Source organism: Lutjanus erythropterus, chromosome 20 (assembly GCF_056507025.1).
Source record: "Lutjanus erythropterus isolate fLutEry1 chromosome 20, fLutEry1.hap2, whole genome shotgun sequence".
In the NCBI taxonomy this organism is placed as follows: domain Eukaryota; kingdom Metazoa; phylum Chordata; class Actinopteri; order Lutjaniformes; family Lutjanidae; genus Lutjanus; species Lutjanus erythropterus.
Genome location: NC_139336.1, coordinates 32,597,709 through 32,624,154, shown reverse-complemented (window position 1 = coordinate 32,624,154; position 26,446 = coordinate 32,597,709). Strand labels below are relative to the sequence as shown.

The 26,446-nt window shown below is 38.2% G+C and overlaps 1 protein-coding gene across 1 annotated transcript; it reads left to right on the top strand.

Moving 5' to 3' along the window:
- Positions 1 to 12,342: 12,342 nt before the first annotated feature.
- On the top strand, positions 12,343 to 26,312 carry grk5 (G protein-coupled receptor kinase 5). Its single transcript, XM_084745580.1, has 16 exons — positions 12,343 to 12,493; positions 14,982 to 15,071; positions 15,196 to 15,308; positions 16,401 to 16,478; positions 16,657 to 16,754; positions 16,839 to 16,931; positions 17,123 to 17,186; positions 18,069 to 18,209; positions 19,180 to 19,370; positions 20,919 to 20,956; positions 21,580 to 21,669; positions 22,289 to 22,497; positions 22,582 to 22,719; positions 24,490 to 24,627; positions 24,866 to 24,997; positions 25,879 to 26,312. Exons 1-16 carry the CDS (start codon positions 12,442 to 12,444, stop codon positions 25,966 to 25,968), a joined length of 1,755 nt encoding a protein of 584 aa, XP_084601706.1. The 5' UTR covers positions 12,343 to 12,441; the 3' UTR covers positions 25,969 to 26,312.
- The last annotated feature ends 134 nt before the right edge of the window (positions 26,313 to 26,446 follow it).

Below are 26,446 nucleotides of genomic sequence, written 5' to 3'. Positions count from 1 at the left end.
TGATGAATAAAAAGGAAAAAATGTTGAATAAACAACCCCAGACTCCTCACTTCATATGTGTTCACTAAAATAACCGTGCATGCCCAAGAACATCTGTTAAATAACCTCATGTATAAGAGCAAATTGTCTTTTTTTTTTCTTACTTTTTCCTCATGTCTTTACGGTATATGAAGCTACAGACGGGACGGTTTGCTTAGCTTAGCATAAGAGCCTGGCTCTGTCAAAAGTTAAAAAAAAAAAAACAATCCTCTACTAATCCTCACCAAGAGTTGGGTGATAAAATTAATCCCAGTCTCATGTCTGTATGGTTAATATTGAAGTACAGCCAGTAAGCTAGTTAGCTTAGCTTACCATGAAGACTCTAATTCTAACACTTGTATGGACTAAACAAACAAGATGATGTGTTAACTACCACTGAGTTTGAGAGGTGCTGATGGGTCAATGTTGTTGTTTTTTTTAACTTTTGACAGAGCCAGGCTAGCTGTTTCCCCCTGTTTCCAATGCTAAGCTAACGGTCTCCTTGCCGTAACTTTGTTTTTAGTACACAGACATGAGAGTGACAGGCCTATCTATTGATCTGTACCAAAAGTTGGATGGTAAACTTGATACCACGCTCATGTCTGTGCAGTAAATATTAAGGTAGAGCCAGCAGCCAGTTAGCTTAGCTTAACATAAAGACTTGATGCAGTTAGTCTGGCTGGAAACATGACCCTTGTATGGATAAAACAAACAACATATAACATATTAATTATTGTATCCAGTCTTTATGCTATGCTAAGCTAAGCTAACTGTCGCCTGACTGTACCTTTATATTTAGCACACAGCCACGACAGTGGTATCAATCAATTTTTATGGATAGTTGGATGATAACTCTGATGCCTGATGCCACTCTCTTGTCTGTAGGCTATGGTTAATATGAATGTATAGCGAGAACACTGTTAGCTTAGCTTAGCATAAAGATTTGATGGGGAAACAGCTAGCCTTGCTCTAACCCTAATCTGTGCACAGATTCAACAAGATCAGTGTGTTTATTACTGAGTTTGAGAGGCGCTGGTTGCCAGATTTTTTAAAAACTTCTGACAGAAACAGGCTAGATGTTTCTCCTTGTGTCTAGTGTTTATGCTAAGCTAAGCTGTTATTAAATGCATAGTCACAGCAGTGATCCTTGTTGAGAGTTGGATACTAATATTGATGGAAGGCATTAATGGCTAGCCTAGTTCTAACACTCATCCTTGTATGCGGATTTCATTACCTTTTACAGAGTTAAAAGTCCAGTTTTATTCTAAGCTAAGCTAACTACCTCCTGCCTCTTCTTTAATTGTTGTGGTATTAATCCTCTCATCTAATTTGCAGCAAGAAAGAAAATTAGCTGATATCCCAAAATGTTGAACTATTCCTTTAAACCTGATAAGTCACCGCTACATGTAAGCAAGGTTCTTAGAGGAATCACACTAAATGCATCACCCAGTTTCCTGTTTTTTTTTAATTATTTAAGTATTTTATAATTGTTATGAGCTGTTAAAGACGACACGGAACAAGTTTTTTTTTGTTTTTTTTTTTGAATGGACAGGTGTTACCTAAGTTCACAATGGAAAATGCTAAGAAGCAGACTCAGTAAAAGACATTATGAAGAGGATGGCGCAGAGGAAACTGAGGCAGCGTTCAAGTTCAGAGGAGGTGAGGGGCGTGAGTTTTTCATGGTCAGCTCAGGATAGGCAGCATTTAATTTTGGAGATAAATGGAGGAAACCGGATCTGGCAGTGATTTCTGAAATGAGATATTAAGGTCGAAAATGTCTCCCAGGTTGGTGACTGTCTGCATGTAAGTCGCTGTATTGTTAAGTAACACAAGGCCGCTCTTGATATCACAGGTCTGCAGAGACAAATAAAACAAACTATTATTTGTCTCCGTCTTTGTTTGTCATTGACGCTTCACAGATTTTACACATGGGGATTATATGAGCTATTAAGCCTGTGAAAATTGTTGTATAAAGTCTTCTGTTGTGGCTCTGGAGGAGCTTTTCTTTCAAACTATTATTATTTTGGTTTTTTTTTTCCTTTGATGACACTATATGATATAATTTATGATGAAGGATTGTGTTGTGCCATTTTTCTCAGCTTGTGCACTTTAAAATTAGAGTGCACAGACAAATTTAATTCATTTGATTCATTTGCAATTCCATGACACCTGGGCAGCGCCATCCGCTGAGGAAGACTGTGTGGAACGATCGAAAGCTTCATTACAGCTACTTATGGAGCTTCTGGTAAGATTGTTTTGTAAGGTCATAAATGAAAATCAATCTCAGCTATACCGTACAAGAATAAAGGCCTAATTTACTCCCAAATGGATGCGTACATGGACACCACGGATGTGTAGTAGCTCTGAAGGATGCGTTCCATGCATGCTGTGGCGTAGCGGCCTTGGGGACAAGCTGTGGACAAGTCAGCACCGTGGCAACAAATTGGAGGTACATGGAGGTTCACACAGCGCCTACAAGTACGTTCTTTGATGCCAAAATTTACTTCACATGGACCCTTGCTCTCTCAAGGATTAGGAAAGGATGATTTCATTTTAAGAGACTTGCTACATAGCAGCTCTGGTAAATTGTGTTTAGGCACTTAGTTTGCGATGCAGCTGGATTCGCAAGATTGCGCGAGAATCCATCGTGCCAGGGTTCAAGTTATCCGTTTCTACTGGGACTACTGGCAGCTGCAGGTGTAGCTTTGGGGGTGACAACAGTGAGAAGCAAAGAGCAGCACCGAAGGATTTTCTTGACACAAAAGATGTTTTCACTCTTCTTCCAACTGGCTGTTCATAATCAAGACTGAGAGTTTGCAGCCATGCTAGCAGCTCTGACATGCTGTAATTGAGCAAAATGCTAACGTCAGCATGCTAACATGCACACAATGGCTATAGACGAATCGGGAGAAGTTCCGGAGCTTCCCGTCAATCCACAGTCCATTAAATTACTCATTTTTATACATAAAAAACAGACCTATTGTTATTATGATTCCCTCCCCTTCCAACTCCCAACCACGCCCGTTGACTTTTTTTTTCCTGTCCCGTCCCACTCCCATGATGAAGAGTGAAACTGACTCACATCCTGTAGGAATCCCGAGAAGAATATCAGCCTCCGGTATGAGGGTCTGAGAGGTGTGGAAACTTTGACTTGACAGACTTTTAAAGGACGAAAATAACAAAATTATACGTATCATACAATTTTTTTTTGCAAACAGATTCCTGCAGATGACTGACAATTATTAGCTAGAAAACACAAAATGTGATCACAACAGCACAGAAAATGAACATTTTATAAATGTTTTTTCTGAAGCTGCTCTAAGAAAAAATGCACATCTTTCCTTTAAAACTTAATGAACAAAAAAGAAAGAAGAAGGTGTGGAAAATGTGTCAGAAATTGGGAGAAACATGCAAGAATTGTTACCCAGGGAGGAAATCGGGGCAGGACAATGAAAAACGGGAGTCTCCTAGGAAAATTGTGACCGTCGGCAAGTACAGCATGTCCATCCCACAGATTCATTGAAAGTGCTGGACCAACCGACAAACTGTTAAAAATCATTGCTTTATGTGGCATTTATGCCTTAGAGCCCCTTTCGTAAGAAATCACATTGTAGTGTAGCACGTTATGCTGCCGTTGCTAATTGGACGGAACATAATTCTGTCCTCTGAACGTCATTTTCAGTCACACCAAACCGTTTCCTGTTGGTTTAATCACACAAAGACGAATCTTTGTGAACTTATTAAATGCAGCTCGACCTGGCTCCGGGAAATAAAACACAAAACCCTCGACCGCTGATAAAGTTAAACGTCTCACACGTCTTTATTCATGGATTTGGTGAATTTGGGCGATGAAGAGGTTCTCTCTTAACTGAACGTACACATGATCGATTCAGACGTAGCACGGGGACACAAGGCCACAGAGCAGCAGCCCACCACAGCCTCTCATCTGACTGCTCTGTGAAATCTCTCGTCCTCAGATCGTTTTAGGCTTTAAAAGCGATGCTTGTGCTCCTGCGTAAGAGACAAGACGGGGTTGAGATTCTCCTCACATGCCTTCCTTCCTAAATGCTGATGGTGGCATTCAGTAAAAAGGAAGTCTTAAGCAAAGGGCCTTGAGCTTCCCCTCCTTCTGAACATCTTTAACATATCAGTCACAACAACATCATGTGTTTCCGATCTGATGTATAGTGAGTCACACATTATTCAGGTGATGGATCATTTTTCTATAGAACATAAAACCCTGACGCTGTCACTTTCTGTCACGAGATGCTGATTTTCTCAACATTACACACTGATACATGAGTAACAAATAAAACTTGTGTTTTTTAGTTTTTTTCCCCTAAAACTGCCCAGAGCCACAAATGCATGTTTTCTGCAGACACATGCTCATCACAGCACGTGTAACGTGTTTAACCGTCTCCACAAGGTTGACAGGTTGCAAACACCTACAGCATTTAGGCGGGAAAACACGTCAATAATCTGGATATTTTGAAAGTTTTACATCACGCTTTCACAACATTTTTGACCCTTTAAAATGAAGCTGCACACTAACATACTCGTGACTCCTCATCACAGATTAGTGTGTTATAAAATTATAAAATTAAAAATATTAATTTTGATCCCTATTTCACAATAGTGACCTGCTCACTGTATATTCTCCTGCTTGTTACACCGTTATGCACCAAAAGAATCAATAACATGACACAAAATATTCATTTTAAAATGATTTTAGTGGTTTAACAATGATTTTATTGTTCCTCCAGAGTCTATGATCAGTACTGTGTCCATAGCAACGGTCTGTTCTTCATAGCAACGGTCTGTTATACAGAAATAACAGACCTTAGAATGCTGCAATTGACCAATCAGATATTCACCAAAGCTGCAAAATAATCCTGGATACCAGCCGGTGCTCAGTAAACCAAAAACTTAAAGCTCCAGCTTATCAGATTACATTTTCTCTGTCGCTCTGTCACTAAAAAGTCTTCTAACTTATTCTATTAGAATCCCCCAAATAAAAATATGAACCCAAAAATAAGCATCGCATGTCTCCTTTAATGAGACCAACTTTTGGCTGCCATTTCTAAAATGGGACCATTTGTTCAATATTTATAAGTTTATTATTATTTTAGAATTTAATTTGTTTAAATGTTTATATTGTGACATATATTTTGCATTTTGTTTTATGTTGTTAGTCTGTAATTTACTGGTGTTGCTGCATTTTAGCCAGGACACTCTTGAAAACTAAGTTTCTGTACAGACGTTGTTTCCAGACAAAGTATCCAAAGGATTTTGGTGTTTCTCTGACTTTTCCTCCAGCGCCACCGTGATGTTAAATCGTATTAAACTGTCTCATGCTGTGACTGATATCTGATTCGATCTGACATCACAGTGTTCAGATACTCTCTTATGTAAGTGAAAGTCTTGTATTTTAAATTTTCACTGAGGATCCAAGCATCTAAATATATTTAGGTATTAAAAGTAAAAGTGCAAAATATGAGAATGACCATTTCACACTCAGGTATATTATTGTATTATAATTATTGATTCATTAATGTTTTCCTCAATATATTTAAGTTGTAGCTGGTTACTTTGCTGATTAGCATGTTAATTTCCCCTGAGGATCAATAAAGTTTTATCTAAAACCCATAATAATACATCATAATGTATTTGTTGATTATATTTCATTGATCTGATTGAGACTAACTACAGCTGTCAGATAAATATGGTGCAGTAAAAGTACAATATTTACCTCTGAACTGTAATGCAGTATCGGGATAAAGTAGCCAAAAGTGTTAATACTCAGTGTAAATACCTCAAAATCATACTTAAGTAAAAGTACTTAGTTACTTTCCACCAGCATTTGTTGATCCTCTTACTTTTCATCTAGCACCATCATCAGGTCAAAATTGATGACACTCCCATCAGCAGCTACACCTTGTTTGCTGTGTTTAGTGCTAATTAGCATGCTAACATTCTAAACTAAGATGGTGAGAATAGATAGTCAAGGGCAAATCAAATCAATCAAAATAATCAATGAAATAAAAAAAGTATTTAACTAGAAAATGGGTGCAGGACAAAACCAACTAAAGATAATCAGCGATGTACCTGTTAAACATCAGGATGTTAGAAAACGCTGTCAATTTCAACCTTACAGAGCGGCTAGCATGACCTTAGACACTTTACTGTGGCTCTATCAGGAAGTCTTGTTTATTTTAAAAATAATCCTGTTTTATTAAGAGGTTTTTAAAAGTTTATCTTATATCATTTCATTCCTAAAAGATGAATTAGCTCAGCATTTAGGCGTCCGTGTGCACAGAGCAGACAGGAGGCTCATTGTTTTCAAGCTCTGCAGGGAAACTACAGGCGTTAAAGAAGCCAATCATCAGTTTGACACGGCTCCAGAATTTCACTGAGAACTCGTTTCAGATTAAAAGCATCGGCACAAGAAACAGAGCAGCAGGTTTATTCCTGACATTTGAGGAAGGCAGAAATAACCAGCTGATCTGTCTGTGGTTACTCTGTTGGTGTTTAAATTCTCCCACGAAATGGACACGATGGCGTTCCCATCATCCTGCAGACAATCACTCATTCAGTGTTTTTCTAAAGTGAATCAGTTTTTCATCACATATAAATAACTGCTTCTGCAGTACTTCTACCCTAACTGTGACCTTTTCCTTATGTTTGTCCACTGGAAATACTCAAGAAGCAAAAGGCAAAGAATAAAACTGCACATTTTTGTTTTGATTTTTTTTTTTTTTTTTTTTTTTTTTTTTTTTTTTTAACAAAGAAACTTATCTTTTTAATTCAGAAAAACAATTTTCTTTTTATAAAACAGAGCTGAAATCTTTTCATGAAAAATTATCTAATAAATTTAGAACAGAGACCAATTTATTTATTTTTTCACATGAAAATTTATCTTGTTAATTTAGAAAAATAGAGCCTTTTATTTGTGGAAAACGATCTCATTAATTCAGACAAAAGAGCAGTTTTTTCACGTGAAAATTTATCAAATAAATTCAGAAAGTCACAGTCAATTTTTTTTATGTGAAATATTCTCCTAAATTTAAGAAAAAGTGCCAATTTACTTGTATGAAGATTATTTCATAAATTAAAGCAGAGCCAATTTTTTAAACATATAAACATCTCATTAATTCAGAAAAAAAATTACATGAAAAATTATCTAATAAATTCAAAAAAACAGAGCCATGATATTTCATGGAAAACTATCTCATAAATTAAGAAGAAAAGAGTCATTTTACAAGAAAAATAATCTCATGAATTAAAAAAACAGCCCTTTTTCATTGAATACTATGTCATAAATTGAGAAAAACAGACTTTTTTGACACAAAAAATTCTCAGAAATTCAGACATTAAAATGACCTCATTAACTCAGTTAATAAACAAATTCTCAAGTGAATTCAATAAGCTTCGATTCAGACGTGAGGTAGAAGAACAGATAAAAAAGTTTGGCAGATAAAACTGGTCTTTTACTTTTAACCTTCTTGAGAACATACTAACCTTTCCTCAGTGTTAATCTTGTTTTTTGTGTTTTTAATTTTTAAATTCAGTGAGACACGACAGACCTGAACACACCGAGTCACACAACAGGATCAGCATGACGAGGCAAAACATGTTTTGATTACAGCTGCTGCAGAAAAAAGGAAAGGAGAAAAGAAAAAGTAAAAAAAAAAAAAAAAAAAAAGAAGAAGAACCTTGATGAACAAAAGAGGAAAAGGGAAAAAAAATGGGGCAAATGAGAAGGAACAAGGAATTGGAAAAAGAAGAAACCCAAAACACGGAGCGGAGCTGAGTCTTGTTGGCTGTCGCAGGTCCAGCAGTTTGCTGGTATTATCTTTGTGTCCGTTGTTTTTGTCTTTGTCTTTTTTTGTGTTATTTCTGTTTAATCACTCATGACTCTGTGATCTCAACCTTGACATCTTTTATCTACATCAGTGGCTCCGGACCTGATGCCATAATAAGGGGCCCCGAGACGATAAACAGGACGGGAAAGAGAGCAAAAAAAGTTCTTTTACATAAAATCATCTCTATTTTTCTCTGTAAATGTTTCCTCTAATTCCTTATTTTTGTTTGTTGTTTTTTGGGGAGATGTAGAGAAAAGGAGAAGTGTTTTGTGATTTAATCTACCATCATTGATATAAGTAGGAGTGAACAAAATAAAAGTTGCTTCATATGTTTAATGATAAGTTGATCACATGGCAGAAGCAGCTACTATATTTACTGTTGATCATGTGCCTGTTGGTGAGTTTCACATGTGGCTGCTCTTCCTTTTCTTCACGCTGTTTTCATGAGTTAATCAATAAAACTGTTCCGCTTAATATTTTAATAGGATCAGAACAGTTTGGACAGATGTTTGGACAGATGTGTCCATGTGTGAAGAGGAGGGCAGCTGAAGGGAAGGGGCTCCATTGGCTGACACCTGTCCTCAGACGTCCTCTGATTGGCTGGACTTTTATTTCGTCTGATTTATTCTAGGGGTTATTTAATTTAATGTTCTTTTAATTGTTCTTTTTCTCTTTTTATGTCCTGATAATTGGAGCCTTCACTCTTAGAACTAAAGGTGTTAACTTGAACTATAAAAGATTCTTTGGCTTGTCCCCATAAGAGAACCCTTTTCAGTTCCTGGTAGAACCTTTTAAAAAAGTTTCACCTGAAACCCTTTCAGAGAGTTCTGCCCAGAGTCCAGCATAAAGGGCTGTACCTAGAACTGTCCACCCAGAACCCACAATTAGAGGTTCTAAAGGAGAACCTTTGTATGGTACAATGGTTCCACCCAGGACCCTATTTTGGGGCTCTATACTGAAACGTTCCACCTTTCTAAGGACAAGAAATGGTCCAGGGGGTTCTACTGAGAACCCTTTAATATTACAGTGGTTTTATCTAGAACCCACCCAGGGGGGTTCTATTGAGAACCCTTGTCTTTTATTTTAGAGAGAACCCTTGATGAAGAAGTTTTTCAAGGACTTCAACAGTCAAACACACTGACACAGACCTACAGACCGGTTAGTACTCAGCACAAATAAGAACATAAAAACATATTAACATTTGTATTCAGATTACATAATCCTGTTACATGTAATCCATTACTCCCCAAGCCTGCACATAAACACACACACACACAAAATTCCTACAGTGCATTTGAGTCATAAAAAGTTTGGTTTGTTCTCTCATAATGAGACAAAAAATGAAAAACACAAAACGCTGTAAAGACGAGAAGATTCAGCGTTAGAGGAGTTTTTACACTCGACTGTAGAAAACTTTTTTCACCACATTTTTATCACCCTCAGACTGAGAGCCTAAAACATGCAGAGGAAACACACCTACCCTCTGACCCAGGACTGTATTTACAACCTCAGTTCGAGCCCTGATGGTGATTTCAGCCTCAACATCTGGCTTCTGCCTCCTTCTGAACAGCATGAAGGAATTTGGTGAATTCTTTATTTACGGCTGGATTCCCTCCTGCTGGGTTTTAAACACATAAATAGAGTGAGAGCTCATGTTACCAACGTAAAACTGTGAGAAGTACTTTAGAAAGAAACATGAAAATTAACAATATATACATGAAATCAAGCAATCATCAGCAAGAAATTAAACACGGTATTAGATATATTAAGGCTACAGATCATGATCAAGTCAGAACAAAATAAAACTTACACTGGACTCGAGGTGTTGAGTGGAGGAGCAGCAGAGACAGGCGTGAAATCTTCTGCTGCAACCTCAAACATCACCTCTGCATTCCTGCACAGACAAACAGAGACAGATACACATATTAGATCATATAAAGCGTTGGAAATGATGCATATCTGTTAATTTTCATGTGCTTGTTACTTATAGATCATCAACTCGATGCAGGTTCTGGTCGATGCCTTCATGGAGCCTCACAGACACACAGAACAGTGATTAGACGAGCTGCAGTGGCGTCATCCGTCCACCTGGTGTCAGGATTTCTCCTCACTGCAAACTATAGCTGAATGAATGAATGAATGAATGAATGAATGAATGACATCTGTGGAAGAAAAACACATCTGGAGCATCTACAGCACTCAGAATTATAACCATAGCGTGTGTGAATGTTTCTGCTGAGGGTCACGGAGGTCAGGTGACCACGGAGAAACTTGATTAAAACTACTTTTATATCTCTGTACTTAAATTTCAGTAAGATTTAAAGACAGACATTCATGTGTATAAATGTCCTGCAGAATTAGAAGGATTTGTCTGTTGCTGTTAGTAAAAGCACCAGAAAGATAGCAGAAAGAATTTTTAGACTATGATATTCATATTTGTATTTAAGCAAAATATATGAATGAACCAGTTTTGTGCATTTATTTAAGTAGGCCTACTGTACTTGAGGACATTTTAAGATACTTAACGTATTTCCATTGTCTGTTATATCATACTTCTACTCCACCACCCCACGGAGCCAAATATTATACTTTTTAATCCTCTACATTTGCCTGAGAGCTTTATTTACTTCATTTTCAACAAATAAATTATGATGCATTATTATAGGTTATGATAAACTGATATGTTATTAATCCCCAGGGGTAAATTCACAAGCTACCCAGTACATAAAGAAGTTACAATTAACTTTACCAGCTGCAAAATTAAAGGGACAAAATAAAAAATACATATTTTCCCTTAGACTGTAGTGCTATTTATCCATCTAGATAGTTTTGGTAATAATAATAATGATAAGTCTGAATTGATCATTTAAAAAAATTTGATTGGTCCATAATGAATGTTTTGTTTATCACTGTGTAGCCCATAAGGTGTGTGATGTGTGGTTTCCTAGCAACAACCACAGCAACCTGGCAACCACTGGGATACTGTAGAATGAAATGAGGCAGGAGGAGTGCGACCTCTAGTGGCTGAATGTTATCAGTGTTAACAAAAGCACCTTATAAAGTAAGTGACCGTGAAATAATCATGATAATGTACAGTGAGCGGGTCATTATTACAAAATAAACTCCTTCAAGGTGATTCATGACCTGCACCATCCTGTCAGGGTTTATTTCTCAATAATAACCTGCTGACTGTGTGTTTTATGTCCAGGTTTTGGGAGTAACAGATTACATGTAACAGGATTACATAATATGGATATAAAATATATTCCATTATAGCTCCAGGATGAAAAAAGATGTAATCAGATTACAGACACATTTAGTAAAAACGAGGATTATAAACAGGATTGCAGTTTTACTAACTGACTAATGGAGAAAATGGTCAACAGATTAATCAATAATGAACACAATCATTACATGAAAGACTTGGAAAAATGGTCCAATCATGTATGTCCATGTGCTCCACATTTGGACATGTTTTTAAAATAACAAGATTATGACAGGATTAATTAATCAATTAATCATTTTCAGGCATTTTCTAATTAAAAAATTCCAAAAGTCTCCTTAACTGTAAATATTTTCTGGTTTCTTTACTCCTCGCTGACAGTAATCTGAATATCTTTGAGTTGTGGACAAAACCACAGCTACCAACCAACTAATCGATCAACTGAGAAAATAATCGGTCGATTAATCGATGATGAAAATAATCATTAGTTGCAGCCCTAAAAACACTATATTATGCTTAAAAAAAATCACCACGTTTTCTCATGAGGTAATCAAAAAGTAACAGAAACTAATCAAGTTACATTACTTTGGTAAGCAGATCTTTTGCTGAGCTCATGGGCGTCTCTTGGTGACCATATGGACCAACAAAACTTTAATTTGACCACTGAGTCAAATTTAAGATCTCATTTAAGACAACCAAGTTTTCTCTTAGACCTCACTGTTATCTCATGAGTTTATTATTTAAGAATCAGTGCAGCGAGACAAAAATATATATATTTTAAGAACTTCAGTTGAGCTCAAATTAGTCTCAGGCTGAGACGAGACAAAGTGTATTTCTCAGGAGCCAAATTTAAGAATTATTTAAGAAAAGTTTCATAGTGGTCTCAATTAAAGCTCATTTATATTTAGGGGACACAGACTGGACAAAGACTAGATCTCATTTTGAACTTTTCCTTTTCTCTGGAGAATCATGTTTTCTATTTAAAGACCTGGAACGAGGTGATGAAACACTTAGGCTGACTTCCCATCAGGCTCTGCTGCAGTCCCGCCTCCACTCTGTGACGAGGGAGTGTCCTGCTGCCCGAGCACGCTGTCACACACACACACACACACAAAAAAATGTGTGTGTGTGACACCTGCACCTCCATTCATCAGTGAGTCACAGGGACTGCAGGTTCAGACACACCTCGTTACCTCAACAACAACCAACAACTTATTTATTATTATTGTGGCTGCTCTTATTTATCACAGTCAGTACATGAACGCTGGATGTAAAGTACAGCAGCAGGTTTTGGACAAATAGACGAGGACAACCTGTAGAAAACACACAGACTTCTACATGGAGATTGAAAGCATGGTAGCAAACAGTGCTCTTATTAAAGCCAGAGAAGGTAAGCGTCCTTTTTCATGTTTTTCTCCAGAATTTATGTCCAAAGTTTTTGTAAAATGTATTTTCTCAGTTGTTTTCAAAAGTTTTTTTTTACTTTTGTTTTCATTTCATTTTAGTCTCCGGAGTAGGTTTACTTGTTTCACTTTAGCTTTGATTGTTTAAAAATGTGTACTTTTAGTTTCATTTTTTAGTTTTAACACCAGCTTTAGTCTTTTTATTATAAAATGAGAGCTATTTTTAAGGTGGAGATTTCAGAAGTTCAGAATACAGGACAAATAACACTCGACACACGCATCAACGCCGCCTCATGGTTGTTGTGTTGACAAATTTGACCAAACTGCAGACTAAAGACTAAAATTAAAGACATTACTGTATATTTTTATGTAATTTTAGTTTGTAAGCACAAAATATTGTTTCAATTACTTTTCATTTTTTAAAAAGGTCAAGTTCTTTATTTCTAATCTATGTTTTTTTCACACCTAGTTTTAATTTTTTTATTTTAGTAAAAGCTGTAATAGGATGTCAGAGGATGACAGATGCATATTATTTATCATCTGACCAATCAGACCCAACGAGAGGCTTTTTTCTTATCAAAAACACACAGAGGTTTTAGACTTTAAATGCAGATTTTCCATCATCTTTGTGGAGATCACAGGTGTCCTGGTTGGGTGACCTGAGGTCAGTGACTTCCCTAAACATCATGGTGTTGTGAGGATGAGGAATGATGAAACCAATCACAGATCAGTCAAGTGGATTCAGCTTTTGTGCACCTTTTTTTAACCCACAGTCAAATTAAAGCACTTTTTCAGCATTTTAAAGCTTTTCCAACACCGTACAGCCGCGCTGAATGACTTTTTTTATACACTCAAAATGACCTTTTCACTTTCTCATCACAGTAAATCAGATATTACGGTACGATAAACAACTAAAATTGTGTTTTCCTGGTAGAATTCTACAGAAGGAAGAGAAATTAAAGTTTCATGTTTCAGTCACCTGTCTGTAAGTTGAGTTGGCGTCCTGCACAAGCTCACCGTAAAAGTGAAAACGCAAAATTTTAATTCATCATGATTTTTTGTTATAATAATGTTATTAATAATTTCTTAAATACAATTTTCTGGGGTGAAGAACGAGGCTGCAGACGGCCTCTGGTGATCGAACACACAGACGGAGGTGACAAATTTATTATCAAGAAACTAATGTCAAAATGTTTGTTTCTTAATAGAAATAATTTTAAAAAAGTTTTTGTTGCCTCAGACCCTGTGCTCCAGTGTTTTTGGATCAATCTTCAACAAATTTTTTGGGGTTGTGTTTTCTAAACCTTTTTTTTTTCAGTGATAGTTGAGTCAGTATTCAACTTTTATTTTTCTTGTCAAAATGCAAACTATTCGGTCAAGTAGCAATTTATTCTGAAGATAATGCAACTAGCATTTCAAGCAGTTTCAAGATTTTTATCCAAAATCCAATCTTCATCAAGTCTTGGTTCCTCCTCAGTGAATATTCCAACAACAACCGAGCAGAAAGTTATTCATTCTCACACCAAAAACATGACATTTCTCATTAAGGTGAAATATTAAGTTCTCTTGTTCTCTTTGTTTTGCGCGGGTAAACAAATGTGCTTTGGGGAAACTGAGACGTGATCTCAAAGTGACAGCGTGGACATTTAAGTTTGAAAGTAAGTTGCAGAGTAATGTGGTCCCACAGGCTTTGCTTACCTGCTCCCAGAGCTATTAATAGTTCATTCACTGTAGTGGAGCAAACTATTGTCTGAAACCTGACGGGCCGGGCGTGCACGTACGCGTGCACGTTTCTGACACGGTGCTGACAGACCTGTCAGTTTGACTTATTCTTCATCACTGCGCTGCATGTGTGGTTGCACTTTACTTTACAGTACACAAACAACACATAACAAGCTATTTTTTCTCATTGTTAGACCCTAATTAGACTTTATTAGAGAGGAATTAGGGAAACATTTGAACAGAACTGTACTGTAAACTAAAGTGCATTATTTCTCATTGTTAGACCTTTATTACAGGGTCATTAGAGACACATTACAACCAAAATATACTGTTAACTAAAGTGTATTAACTGCCACTTCAGACCCTTATCAGACTCTTTTAATAGATGGTAATTACAACAGAGCTGTACTGTAAACTAAAGTGTATTATTTCCCATTTTTTCCATATAGGGAAACAGACCTACACTGTAAACTGAGGTGTATTGTTTTCAACTGTTAAACCATTATTAGACTTTCTAATAACTAATATACACTTTAGTTTGCAGTACAAACTAAAGTGTTTCCCTAATTACCTTCAAATAAAGTCTAATAAAGGGTCTAATATTGTCTGATAAAGAATATATTATTTCTAGTTTTTGTTTATTTTAATATTAAGTGCAGCTTGTGATATCTTTTTAACGTGCTGTCAAATAACATGTGAATGAGTCTATTTTTACATTAAAATACTTTGATTTTCTCTGTGCTGCTCCTGCAGGTGGAGGGAGTAAAGGCAGAAGCTATAAATGGAAAGAGATGCTTCGCTTCCCTCAGATTACTCAGTGTGTGGAGCTGGCCATGAACATAGGTGTGTGTGTGTGTGTGTGTGTGTGTGTGTGTGTGTGTGTGTGTGTGTGTGTTTCATGAGTCAGTACATGCCACAGTTTGTTTTGTCTGTGTGTTCTGACATCATGTTTTATTTTCCCTGTCAGAGAGAGACTATTACAGTCTCTGTGTGAAGCAGCCGATCGGCAGGAAGCTGTTTCAGCTCTTCTGTCGGAGTCGACCCGACCTGCAGAACTACATCTCCCTCCAGGACGCTTTGGTACAACTTCAAACTGGGGACGGTGGTGGGAAAAAATATGATTTATGGGATTTCTACTGTAAGAGATACAGAACTACTGCAGGAGAAGTGCAAGTTCATGTGTCAGGTTGAGTAAATACTTCCTGTAGAGATGCTCTGATACCAGTTTTCAGTCCCTCCAGGAAGCTGCGATCGGAACGAATCACGCAAATTCAACCAATCCCCATGAATCATATGTCATATGTGCACACCTTGATGATTCCACTAAATGTTTTGTTTTATTATTCACTAGTTTTTTGCATTTATGTATATATATTTTTTTATTTTGTCAGGGGTACCAAAAAGAATTGAATTGAAAAGACTGGTCATTACTGACTTTTATCGACGCTCTGTGCAGTGATTTTATTATTTTGTGGCCTTTTCAATTTTGAGCTCCAAAAAGATTTTGCTTCTTTATTTAAACGTCCCTGCTGCACGTCTTCATTTACAAATAAAGCCGATTTTGTAGAATTTTTGTATTTCTGAGTTAGTTAGAACACAATGCAGTTTGATTCTCTTGGTCCTGCAGCTGCATTGCAAAAAATGCATAAAAGCATTGCATCATGTATTGCTTTTTTAATTTATTTTTTATGTTGTTTTTTTGTGTTTTTATGTCTTGTATGTAACATTTGTGTTCAAATGTAGGGAGAAAAGTAAAAAGTTGTCAGAAAAATAAATACTCAAGTAAAGTACAGATACATGAAAACTATACTTGAGTACAGAAACTAAGTATTTGTACTTCCCACCTCTGGAATCTGTCTCTCTAAAATCTCTAAAAAGTATTCAGGAGCAGATCTGAAGTAAGCACAGCAAAGTCTGTGACATGCATTAATCTGTGTTTTCACCACCTGAAAAACTGGGCAGCAGACCAACATTTTGAATGAAGGAAGAACGATAAGATAGAAAAAGTCGTTGGACAGATTCCTTATCACAGAAAAGACGTAATAAGCGCTGCGTGTTTGACGTACTGATTCATTTTTGTGCAGGATGTTCTTGATATTGAGACAGATATTTTTATTTATACTTATTCTGCTTCTTTTTAACTTGCATTTGTTTCTTCTTCGTCTCCTTCAGGAAGCCTTTGAGACAAAATCAGACGAGGAGAGGACAGATTTTGGCTTCAGCATCATTCAGAGATTCCTCATGAGTCAGGTCTGACGACACACACACAACAGGAAAATACGTCTCCACGTTTAATCTTGCAACAAATTACCATCCACCCAGAAACACACCCACGTTTTAACTGCTGCTCCCAACCACAATGACATCACTGACACCTTCACACAAAACCAGTCTCCCTACATACTGTCTCTTTATCGTGTTTCCTCAGTCCAATCAGTGTGTGTCCATCGTGCAGAACCATGAACACAGCTGCATCCAGAGTCTGGAGTTCGACCCCTATGGGGACGTCTTTCAAGACTGCAGGGAGTGAGTCCACACATGATCTGTCTCTGCTTACATGAGTGCATATGTATGTTTTTAAGGAATAACTTGTCCGTTTCATGGATTTAGAGACCTACACATGTACCTGAGCGGCGAGCCCTTCATCCAGTACCAGGACAGCATGTTCTTTGACCGTTTCATCCAGTGGAAGATGCTGGAGAGGTCAGTATGTGCGTGTTCTGACGCCCTAACAGCGGAAATGAGACACGTAAATCACAGCGTGTGACAGATCGGAGGCTGGTTGAGCAGCTGGTTTATCTGCTTGTACTCGATTCACTCCACTGCAATCAATGTTGGCTCACTCAGCTCACTGTTTGGTTTTCTAAAAACGTATCCTGGTGTTTCTCTTCAAGGCAGCCCATCACCAAGCAGGCATTTAGACAGTACAGACTTCTGGGGAAAGGAGGGTTTGGAGAGGTAAGACTGCAGTCACATCATCAATATATTTATAAACATCTGAAGAAATTCAAGTGGAGGAAATTTTCTAGATCAATTGATTAGTTTAGTCTGTCAAATGTTAGAAAACTGTGAAAAATATCAATCAGTGTTTCCCAAAGCCCAAGATCGTGTCCTCAAATACCTTGTTTTGTCCTAAAACCAGAGAATTTAGACTTTGTTTTTTCAAATTATTCAAACCGTTTAATTGATTATCACAATAGTTGATTAATAATCAATTCATCAGCTCTATATTGGAGCATAGAGCAGGGCCATTTAAGTCAATTCACAGAACAACTTTTGAGTTGTAACTTAGTACTTTTTTACATAAAAAAGAACAACAAACTAACAGTTTAAGATTTATTTGTTTTCACATCCAGCAACAAGGTGTTTATTATCATTTCATATCACATGTACAGAACATTGTCAATTTGATATTATTTTAGGTTTAGTGAACCAAACTTGATTTCCTTCGACTGTAGCTTTGCTGTATGTCAGCTTTTTCGAGTGTGATGTAATTATCAGCTTGTAAAACCGCCACAGTAACATCTCCGACGGCCTGTGAAACACTTACATAACAGTTATTGTCTCCAGGAATTTTGTCAAGTCGAGGCCACAAAGAGAAAATTACTTGTGTGTCATCACTGTGTCGTCTCGGGCTGGTGGTGGAGTTAAATAGATTTGTAACCAAGGGTCTGCGTTACAAAGCCAAGAGCATTTACCAGTCAGGGAGGGTCTGTTGAAAGATGCTGCTTCGTGTAGATGTTGGATATAGCAATCCATTTTCACTAACTTCTTAAGGAAAGTAAAGGACTAAATCAGCAGAGTTATGTCACTGTCAAACACACGGTGTCGTGCTTCCAGGTGTGGGCTTGTCAGGTGCGAGCCACAGGAATGATGTACGCCTGTAAAAAGCTGGAGAAGACTCATGTGAAGAAGAGGAAAGGAGAGGGCATGGCCCTCAATGAGAAACAGATACTGGAGGGGCTGGACAGTCGATTTGTGGTGAGTTTACTACGATTACGCTCCGTCTGATTGTCCCTGCCTGCTTTCCATCACTTTAAGAAACTTTCAAGATGTTAAAAAACAGTCTGGTGATACATTATGATGGTCAAGAAATTGACCAAAACCATCAATGAATGGATGGCTTTTTAAGGAAATAATCTGCACATTTATAAAAAAAGATTTACATCTTCAGTGGGAACCAGTGGGCTTGAAGCTGAGAGCAACAGATAAAGTCTTGAGTCAGACTAATGCTGAGTTCACACTTCATTGTAGCTCTGATTTTCTGCTCTCCAACATTATTTAGAGATCACTGATAAAAACCACCGAGATCAGTGACAAATCAGTATTTGTTGTCTATGTGCAACATGTTTAAAGACATGATCTAAGAGCTCACTGATGCCTGAAAGATATCAGCCAGGTTTAACATCTGGTCACAACGAGCTCCAGCCAATCAGAGCAGGCGCAGGCTGCAGGAGGAGAGGAGTCAAGAAGGAGAGACAGAGAGTGATGAGCGCCAGAGCAGCAGCCAAAGAGAAAATGGGGAAAAAAGTAGTAAGAGTGGCTATAAAGTTATAAAGTGGTTGAAATTAGCAACAATGGTAAAACGCTGCACACTGATGCTTCAGTATTGATGATCTAATTTCACTACTGGCGTGTTTTTTCATGACAAAATGTTGTTGTTTGAAGAGGAGACGGACTCGTCAGGGATTTCTCTTGGTGAGAGCTCTTCCCTGTCGCTGGTCATGTTGTGTGCAAAACACGACAACTTCAAGACTCCTAATTACAAGACAGAAAGCTGTGTACTGTGAACGGTACAGAGATCTGATGATAACAGCTCGGTGGTTTTGGTCTTTTCATGTGTTGACACAAAGGAGAATGTAAAATATCACGTACTTCCTCACAGAATTCTGTCGGCCTTCTGATCAAAGTTTTTAAATGATGTGCACTTCCTCGTTCTCCATAAACGTAGGTGAACCTGGCGTACGCTTACGAGACCAAACACGCCCTCTGTATGGTTTTGACCATGATGAGCGGCGGGGACCTGAGGTTCCACATCTATAACATCGGAGAGCCCGGCCTGGACAGAGACAGAGTGCAGTTCTACGCTGCAGAAGTCTGCTGTGGTTTAATTCACCTCCACCAGAAGTCAATATTATATAGGTCAGTGTGTTAACGCTTCATAGCATTAAAGGGATTGTTTGGATTATTTGAAAGTGTGGTTGTATGAGGTATTTATCCACACTCAGTGTTGCCTGCAGTAGATGTTGGTCGACATGCGCCCAGTTTGGAGAAGCAGCAGGAGAACTGTTGCAGGAAGCTAAGCAATGTACTGCTGTGGTCAGGGTCAGCAGCTAAATGTATTCAAAGGTCGAGTCAAGCAACAATACATTTGTGTTTAGAGTTTGTCACATGACAGAAACATTTTATTAACCACCAAGCAAAATTTGCATGATTAAAAAATAACTAAGTCTATAAAATTAGGTCTCAAAATTTTTTCTCTGCTGAACACAGAAATCATGAATCGTTTAAGACTGTTGCGCCATAATTCAGTACCACGTCACTCTCAGGCTTTTCACATGGTATAATAATTATATATATAATTTGTTTGGAAGAAAAATTCCCTTTTTCCTTTATACAGACTTTGAGTAGGGCTGAGAAAAGAAAAAGATTATCCTGATTCTGTGTTTTATGATTCCTAAATGGATTTTTTTGATAGCTGAATTGATTTCTATAAATAATTAACTATTGTTTTAGTCCATTAGCTTGATGCTAACACATAATGGGTATTGCCATTAATGTGCTAACAGAAATCAGCATCACAGTTGCAGTAATATCTTAACAAACGAATCCACTTCCAGGCATATATTTTAGCCTCAGCAAGTGAAGACACTGTGTGCCACGAGAGCACATATATATTTATAATTTCTTACTTCAAAAAGTATTTTATTTGCCACTTTTTTATGCCGTACAGCAAAGCTATAAAATACAAAATGAAACTCAGAACAATGTACATTTTCTAGAAGTTTATGATTCAACTTTTTCACATGGTCTAGTGTTCAAAAAGCAAACAGAAATCACAATCAATCGAAATATAGTATTACAATACTTGAGAATTTCAATACTTCTCGAATCAGCACCCAAATATTGTGATACTATTGAATCAGGCACTTTGTCGCAGCCCTATATTTTAGCTACATCTGTTTAAGTGTACCTTATAGTTAAATATTTTCATGACTTTACCTTGGTGTCAGACTATTCTGACAAGAAACCTCTGTAATACAAGCCAAACGTTACTCTTCTCACAGCCACCAGACTCCATTTGCAAAAACTAATTTTACCCCACAGAACACAGGAGTTGCCGGGCTACTGCTGCCTCGATTGGTTAGTTATTGTGTGACTGTATTTAGAATATTTTCACCAATTTATCTTGCTGTCAGACAGCCTTTTCCAATAGCAAACCACGGTTATACAAGTCAAATATCTCTGTCTCCAAACCAACCAAACTCCCCGAGCAAAATCAGTCATTTTACCTCACAGCTGGCTTTATCAAAACTGGTGGCGTGTCGACCGCTATCTACACATACACACTGACTATAGATAAGTACCTCATACAGCCCCACTTCGAAAACATTCAAACTATCCCTTTAAGTCACATCTCTGCTGTCCTTACTGTACTGAATGAAACCAATCTTTGATCTGATCTTTCAGGGATCTGAAACCAGAAAACATTCTGCTGGATGACAATGGTATGTACAACCTCAGTGTTTGTTTCGCTGATCACGAGGGCGCAATAAATAGCAACACCAACGATAATTAATGTACTATAATAACCCAGTTCGGATCACATTCCAAACTTCGTAGACAGAACATGATGAAATTCTTGACAGACACCCAGTGCCTCGTGTTATTTTTAGCTCTAAAATTAGTCTGAGTGATTTAAATGATAACAGCTGGACTTCAGCCAGACAATGGCTCAGCCAATCAGATCCATTCTTCAGATTCTTGAGAAGGAAGTAGAGTTGAAGGTATTTTGACATGGGAACAAACAGGTTGAGGAAGTGAAAAGCTTTGGGGGAATCAGGTGTGGTGTCGTCTATTTTAAGTTGCGCCTGTTGTTTCATTCTTGGCAGCACGTTCGAAGACCTGGATACACCTTTGTTTTACATACCTTAGTAATTACAAATTACTGGTTAGTGTACGTACAGTTGTCACAAGGTTATTGTATCTGCTCAAAGGGCAGGCACAAACTTCAGTGAAGCCTCAGGGGAGGGAAGTATGAACTGGATAGGGCAAAAGGGAAAGTACGTCATAATAACAACAAAAATCTCAAACCTGTTCAGTGGATTCTATGGTATTTGTTTCCCTGAAGGACACATCCGCATCTCTGACCTGGGCCTGGCTGTGAGGATGACCGAGGGGAATCTGGTGCGAGGCAGGGTGGGCACGCTGGGCTATATGGGTATGTATGAACCTCACTTTAATGTTGTCCAGCCAAAGTCTACAAAGAACCAAGAGTCTGTTGGCTTTCATCTCTGCAAAACGCCACAGACGCTGATTTCACTGACTCTCATAGACTGCTTAATGCATGATTCATGACAGGGCTCAAACAATTCGGATCAGCCAACTGTTTGGGGCAAGCAAAATGCCACATTGGGCTAATAACTCATTCCCCCAATCAGGCAATCATTTCCGCTGAGAGTCGCACTGCACCAAAAATGTCAGCAGCTAAAGACAAAGTTTATGAGCTGCAGTGCAGGCAAGCATTGAAATTATCCTGGAAACAGGAGTTTAGTTGGGTGGTGTTAGGCAATGTGTGCAAACCTCTAACTATGTATTATTATTATTATTATTATTTTGATCAATACCTTAATGGAATTGAGTACCGATATCGAGCCCTACTTGGCAATAATGTAGAGCAAAGTCCTGCACAGGTCGTTAGTCTAAGTCCCACGACCCGTCCCGTGATTAAACGCATACAGACAGTCACTCATTTGTAGTGCAGTGCCTGTGCTCCTGCAGCTGTCGATGTGCTACCATGGTGATGGCGAGCCTTGCTTGTTTCATATATGCGATTTTAGCTCCTGAGGTGATCGGCCACAAGCATTACGGGATGAGTGCTGACTGGTGGGGCCTCGGCTGCCTCATTTATGAAATGACCGCGGGGCAGCCGCCGCTCAGGGCCCGGGGAGAGCACCCCAAATCCTACGAGATGGAGAGGAGGATTCAGACAGAACAGGAAGAATATAATGACAAGTTCAGCAAGGAGGCGAAAGATCTCTGTTCTTTGGTAAGTTCAAAAACCTATCAGTAGGTTCATGAGTCAAATTTCTTCTCTGGAAAAAGTAACAAGGGTTTATTTCCTGTATTGCAGCTGTTGACCAAAGACCCAAAACAGAGGCTGGGCTGTCGGAGCTCAGGGGGCAGAGAAGTACAGTCACATCCTTTCTTCACAAAAATCAACTTCAGGATGCTGGAGGCGGGACTGGTCGAGCCTCCATTTAAACCAGATGTGAGTACCCTAATGATCTACACCATTTACTTATGAGGGCTGCGACGGTTTGGTTTTGGGTTTGGTAAAACTGACAAATGACAATTACACTATATTAATACTACAGTGTACTTTGAATAATTTAGTGCACTGTATCACACTTAAAGTACATATAGTAGATAATTATAGTCCGTGCAGTATAATACACTAGTTACACTCTGCAGTCTGGCTCAATGTCCCACCCACAACACTACCTCACTGGTTAGAAGTCATGAGTAATAACCAATCAACCATATCGCAGACATGCAGACACAGATCTGCTCCGGCGAGCTGAGAGGACCTGTGTGTAGAAGAAGATTGTAGGTACTGATGAAGTTATAATAAACATCATTGTCTTATGATCTATTTCTATGACCGCAGTGAAAATGCCCAAAGTCACGGTTGGGATTTCACTCGAGGTGACGTGACGGCGCTTCCTTTTGTTTTTTTACGACTCTGCTGCCACACAGAGATGCGCTGCAGAGTAAAACAGAGCACATCTGCAACCCTGCATCAAGATTCAGGAAATAATTCCTTTAAAAAGTAACGACAGAACGGTGTTTCACATCACGATGGTTTGATTTAGTCCGTGGGTCACACAGGCTGAACCGTGGAAGGCACCACAGACCAACAACCATCTGCTCCACTACTGCTTATGATAAAATAACAGAAAAATGAACCAGCACAGGTGTGTACTGACTAGGGATGTATGGTATTGGATTTCTGCCGATATGCCGATATCTTACTCAACTCATTTCGGCCAATATATGCACATATTTTCCTCTAACTAATTGCAAAGATGAAGTGTCTCCTGTAGTGGAATTAACATTATTCTGTCAGCTCTTATCATGAAGGCTTACTGGCAGAAGCAGACATAAAACACAATGCTTTTTATGTTGCTGGTGTCTGTTTCTCTTCACTCTCTGATCAGACTGACGGCTCTTAAGATGGACAATTATATTTCTATTGTTGAAGGAAAGTGATCCGGCTCCTCCTCTTCACAAACGCAGAACAATTATTGGAAACAGCTACTTTTCTACTCATTTCAGACATGGCAGACGTACATGCATTGCGAGCACGGGTCATCTTGACATCCTACCACAAGAGAGGAATGTTTGTTTTTGGGCAGATACTCATATTTCATTTTAAATCCTTTATCAGCTGATACAGATGATATGTTGATATTATCTGACCTGGGCGTTGACCGATGAAGTACTTCCTCATGAGGAATTTATAACACGTGTGTGAGTGACTGATCCTCTGCCTGCAGCTAATCTCACATACTACCATGACCCACCGGCCAAAAAGGTTTTGTGAGTTTTCTAATAATGTGCTCTGGAAAAAAATGTAATTCAGGAATAATTATAAAGAAAAAAGAGATTAAGTGTCATGTTGATAATTTTCTCGATGAATCAATTAGTTGTTTGGACAATAAGATGTAAGAAAATGGTAAAAAAAAAAAAAAAAAAAATGTTGATCAGTGTTTCCCAAAAACCCAACATGACATCATCAAATGTTTTGTTTTGTCCAAAACTCAAAAATATTTAGTTTAGTGTCATAAAGAAGTACATAAACCAAAAGATATTCACATTTAAGAAGCTGGAATCAGAGAATTTTGACTTCAAAAAAGACTCAAACTGATTAATAAATAAATTGATTACTTGATTAATTGCTGTTATTTCAGCTTGAGTTTGGTGTCAGTGGTGTTGAGTGTCTAAGCAGTTGTTGAGTCGTTGTTGTTCACTCCGACAGCCCAGACTGGTGTACTGCAGCGATGTGCAGGACATCGATGAGTTTTCTACGGTGAAGGGCGTCACTCTGGACCAGACAGACAGCAACTTCTACACCACGTTCAACACGGGCAGCGTTCCAATCAGCTGGCAAAACGAGGTACGGTCACTCTGACTCATATCATATCTGTCCAGACCAGACCACTAGCACACTCTCATCCAAATATGGATCAGAGAAGCTCCAAAAATCAAAACACCAAACTTTAAGCTTCAAACAGCAGCAAACAAACCAATGGTGACATCGCAGTGGCTACTTCCATTTCTTTAATACAGTCTGTGGTCCAGACACAATCTACAAACCTCACCTTCTTCCTCCTCCTCCTCCTCCTCTTCTGCAGATTATAGAGACGGGATGTTTCAGGGAGCTGAACACTTTTGGCCCTGAAGGATCTCGATCTCCAGACCTCGACTGGTCCCAGACCCCCGGGAGCCCCAAACGCAGCCTGCTGGACCGAATCTTCCGCCGCCACGTAAGAAGAACACTGAGTGTGTGTATATGTGTGTGTGTGTGTGTGTGTGTGTGTGTGTGTGTGTGTGTGTATGTGTGTGTGTGTGTGTGTGTGTGTGTGTGTGTGTGTGTGTGTGTGTGTGTGTGTGGTTTATGTCAAGGGTCAGCAACCTTTGGCTCTTTTGTCCCTTTCCAGTGGCTGCCTGTGGCTTTGGCAAAAAAAAATCATCTGAATACCAGTTCTTTTTTAACATTTGAATTTTCATTTATAATTTCTGTTGGTCTATAGTGACAACTGACATTCCATCATTTGTAAACGTGTAGCCTATACACCAAAAAAAAAAAGTTTATTAAATTGTCAGCTAAAACGTGCGTCATAGCCCAAACCTTTTGCAGACTTCCAAAGAATGAAAATAATGCAGTAAGTAACGTACAGTGTTCGCAATCAAAAGTCTGCAGGTGACTTACAAATGACAATTACTGGCTAATTAGCCTAGTACTCCAATTTCAAATTTGATTACAATAACAGAAAAAGAATATTTCACCAATGTTTTTCTAAGGATACATGTAGTAGAAATTGGGAGAAATACAGGACAGTTGTGTGATGGAGGAAACTGGGAGAGGACAATGAAAAACAGGAAAATTGGGATGGTTGGTAAATATGTCACAGCCTACGGCTACGACTTGGCGCCATTTCCCTTAAATTTTGCCAGTGGCTAGTCTTGAGTCTCCCCAGGCTATGGATGCCAAATTAAAAAAAAAAAAAAAAAAGTCTCAATGGAAAAAAAATAATTTTGTTGCAACTCCAGACTGATTTTCTTTCTTCCTTTTTGACAGTAAAGGTTGCAGAGCCCTGGTTTATGTGAAGCCTGGTGATTAATTTCCTCTCTTTCCTCCCAACAGCACGCTTCAGACTCGTCGGATGAAAGCAAACAGAGTTTGGTGTCCAATGACGCCTACATGAAGTCAGGACTCCTCAGCACGACCCTCTGAGTTCATCAGAGACACTTTAAAGACACTGAAACACAACAAACAACAATCCAGCAAACAGAACAGAAGGAGGCAGATCTGTTCTTCCCTGTAAATATCACAGCATTTGTTCCTGCGTATTGATCTCCTTTCACTCACAGCTGCACTACGTTAGCACTTACTTCTTCATGAAGAATTTTACTTTTCTGTCAGTCACGCACACTCATTTATTATTTACTTGCTTTTTATATATTTTTGTGACAGCAGCTTTTTGTTAAATACTTGAATTTTGACAGATGAAGACACTTCAAGTTGTACATGACATTGTTTTTGTTGAAATGCCTTAAATAAACCTGATTTTTAGTGCAGCGCTTCTAAGTTTTATCCAGATTAGATTTTTGTTTCAAAAATATTAAGCTTGCTTTTTCTGTATTTTTTTTCTTATGGACACCTTCAAGACCTCTGAAAATATTTTAAAAAATCATTAGTTCGAGACCAACTT

What these genes read in the sequence shown, in the direction of transcription:
- grk5 (XM_084745580.1), top strand. Translation starts at nt 12,442, where the DNA reads ATGGAGATTGAAAGCATGGTAGCAAACAGTGCTCTTATTAAAGCCAGA. An exon ending in TCTTATTAAAGCCAGAGAAG is followed by an intron (nt 12,494 to 14,981) that starts GTAAGCGTCCTT and finishes CTGCTCCTGCAG; the next exon opens with GTGGAGGGAGTAAAGGCAGA. An exon ending in CATTCTGCTGGATGACAATG is followed by an intron (nt 20,957 to 21,579) that starts GTATGTACAACC and finishes GTTTCCCTGAAG; the next exon opens with GACACATCCGCATCTCTGAC.